At 24.0% G+C, this 1,141-nt stretch overlaps 1 protein-coding gene across 1 annotated transcript in view; it reads left to right on the top strand.

Annotated features, from left to right (window-relative positions):
- Positions 1-196, top strand: part of LOC105620052 (alpha-tocopherol transfer protein-like) — a 9,557-nt gene extending 9,361 nt beyond the window's left edge. The window contains exon 6 of the mRNA XM_012201562.1: positions 153-196. Within this exon, the coding sequence (XP_012056952.1) occupies positions 153-196 (44 nt within the window). The remainder of the gene's footprint in view (positions 1-152) is intronic.
- Positions 197-1,141: the final 945 nt, after the last annotated feature.

Here is a 1,141-nt window from a genome sequence, read left to right as displayed (position 1 = left end):
GAATAGAAAAATAATTCTTTTTACTACACCTAATATACACACATACGTGACATATATATATATATATATATGTGTATGTATGTATATATATATAAACTAATGTTTGGCTTGCGATTTGAATCATATCAATAAAAATCTATATTTTGTTTTAGCTGATCAAAATTATGGATACGTAACTAATAAAGATAAGAAATGATATCTGCAGAAATTTGATTAATCAATAGGTTATTATCATCAATCATTGGTATGGTTTGAAATTATACGCATGAAGCTATAACAAAAAAATAATAAAATTATTGGCGTCCGATACTTGAAAGATGCGGATGTATTTTAATAAAATGTAGCTCGCGGCTATCACTTCGATCTGAAATTCGTAATCATATGAAAAGAGTGCGAAGTGTCTTATCAATTCATATATGATTTATTAGAAGTAAATTTTGTATTTAAAGAAAGTACAATATATCAACAGCATTGATAAAAAGTATTACATAAATTGTAATTTATGAGAAGAATTATTTATAGGATCTTTTATTTCTTGGAAAAGTTTCTTGTTCATCCAACTTTTAAAATTAATAATATTAAATGAATACAAAATTATATATAGACTAGAGAAGATATTTTAATAAGATACGGTAACAGCATCAAAAAAATAAGAGAGAGAAAAAAATTATTATATAATTAAAAAAAATATAAGTCTATAGCCTGGTTTTCTAATATATTAAATGTATTGGAAAATATAGTGCTTTTTGTTGGTGCTGTGATACATAATTGCGTATTATCAAGTAAAACACATGCAATACATATATACATATATTTTATAAATTATGTCTATAATTTATTAAATATATATTAAGTTCCCATATATATAATAAGTTCCCATATATAGCAACGATTTTTATAACATACAAATTTAATACATACAAATTTAATTTTATGCTAAAATTACGAACCAAACACACATTTTTTTAAATACTTAAGTTTTAATTTTAGAATTTTAAATAAATAGCAAATTATATATTAGGTGTACAACTTTGCTTCCGCCGTTTTCCTGTAGATGGCTTTAGCGGTAAGTGGTGGTCGAAAAAATAGATCATATAAATAGATCATAGACGTCATACAATAAACTTGGGCATCTGTCAAC

Source organism: Atta cephalotes (assembly GCF_000143395.1).
Source record: "Atta cephalotes unplaced genomic scaffold scaffold00024, whole genome shotgun sequence".
NCBI lineage: Eukaryota > Metazoa > Arthropoda > Insecta > Hymenoptera > Formicidae > Atta > Atta cephalotes.
Note: the sequence above shows the minus strand (reverse complement) of the source record. Positions and strands in the feature narration are given on the sequence as shown.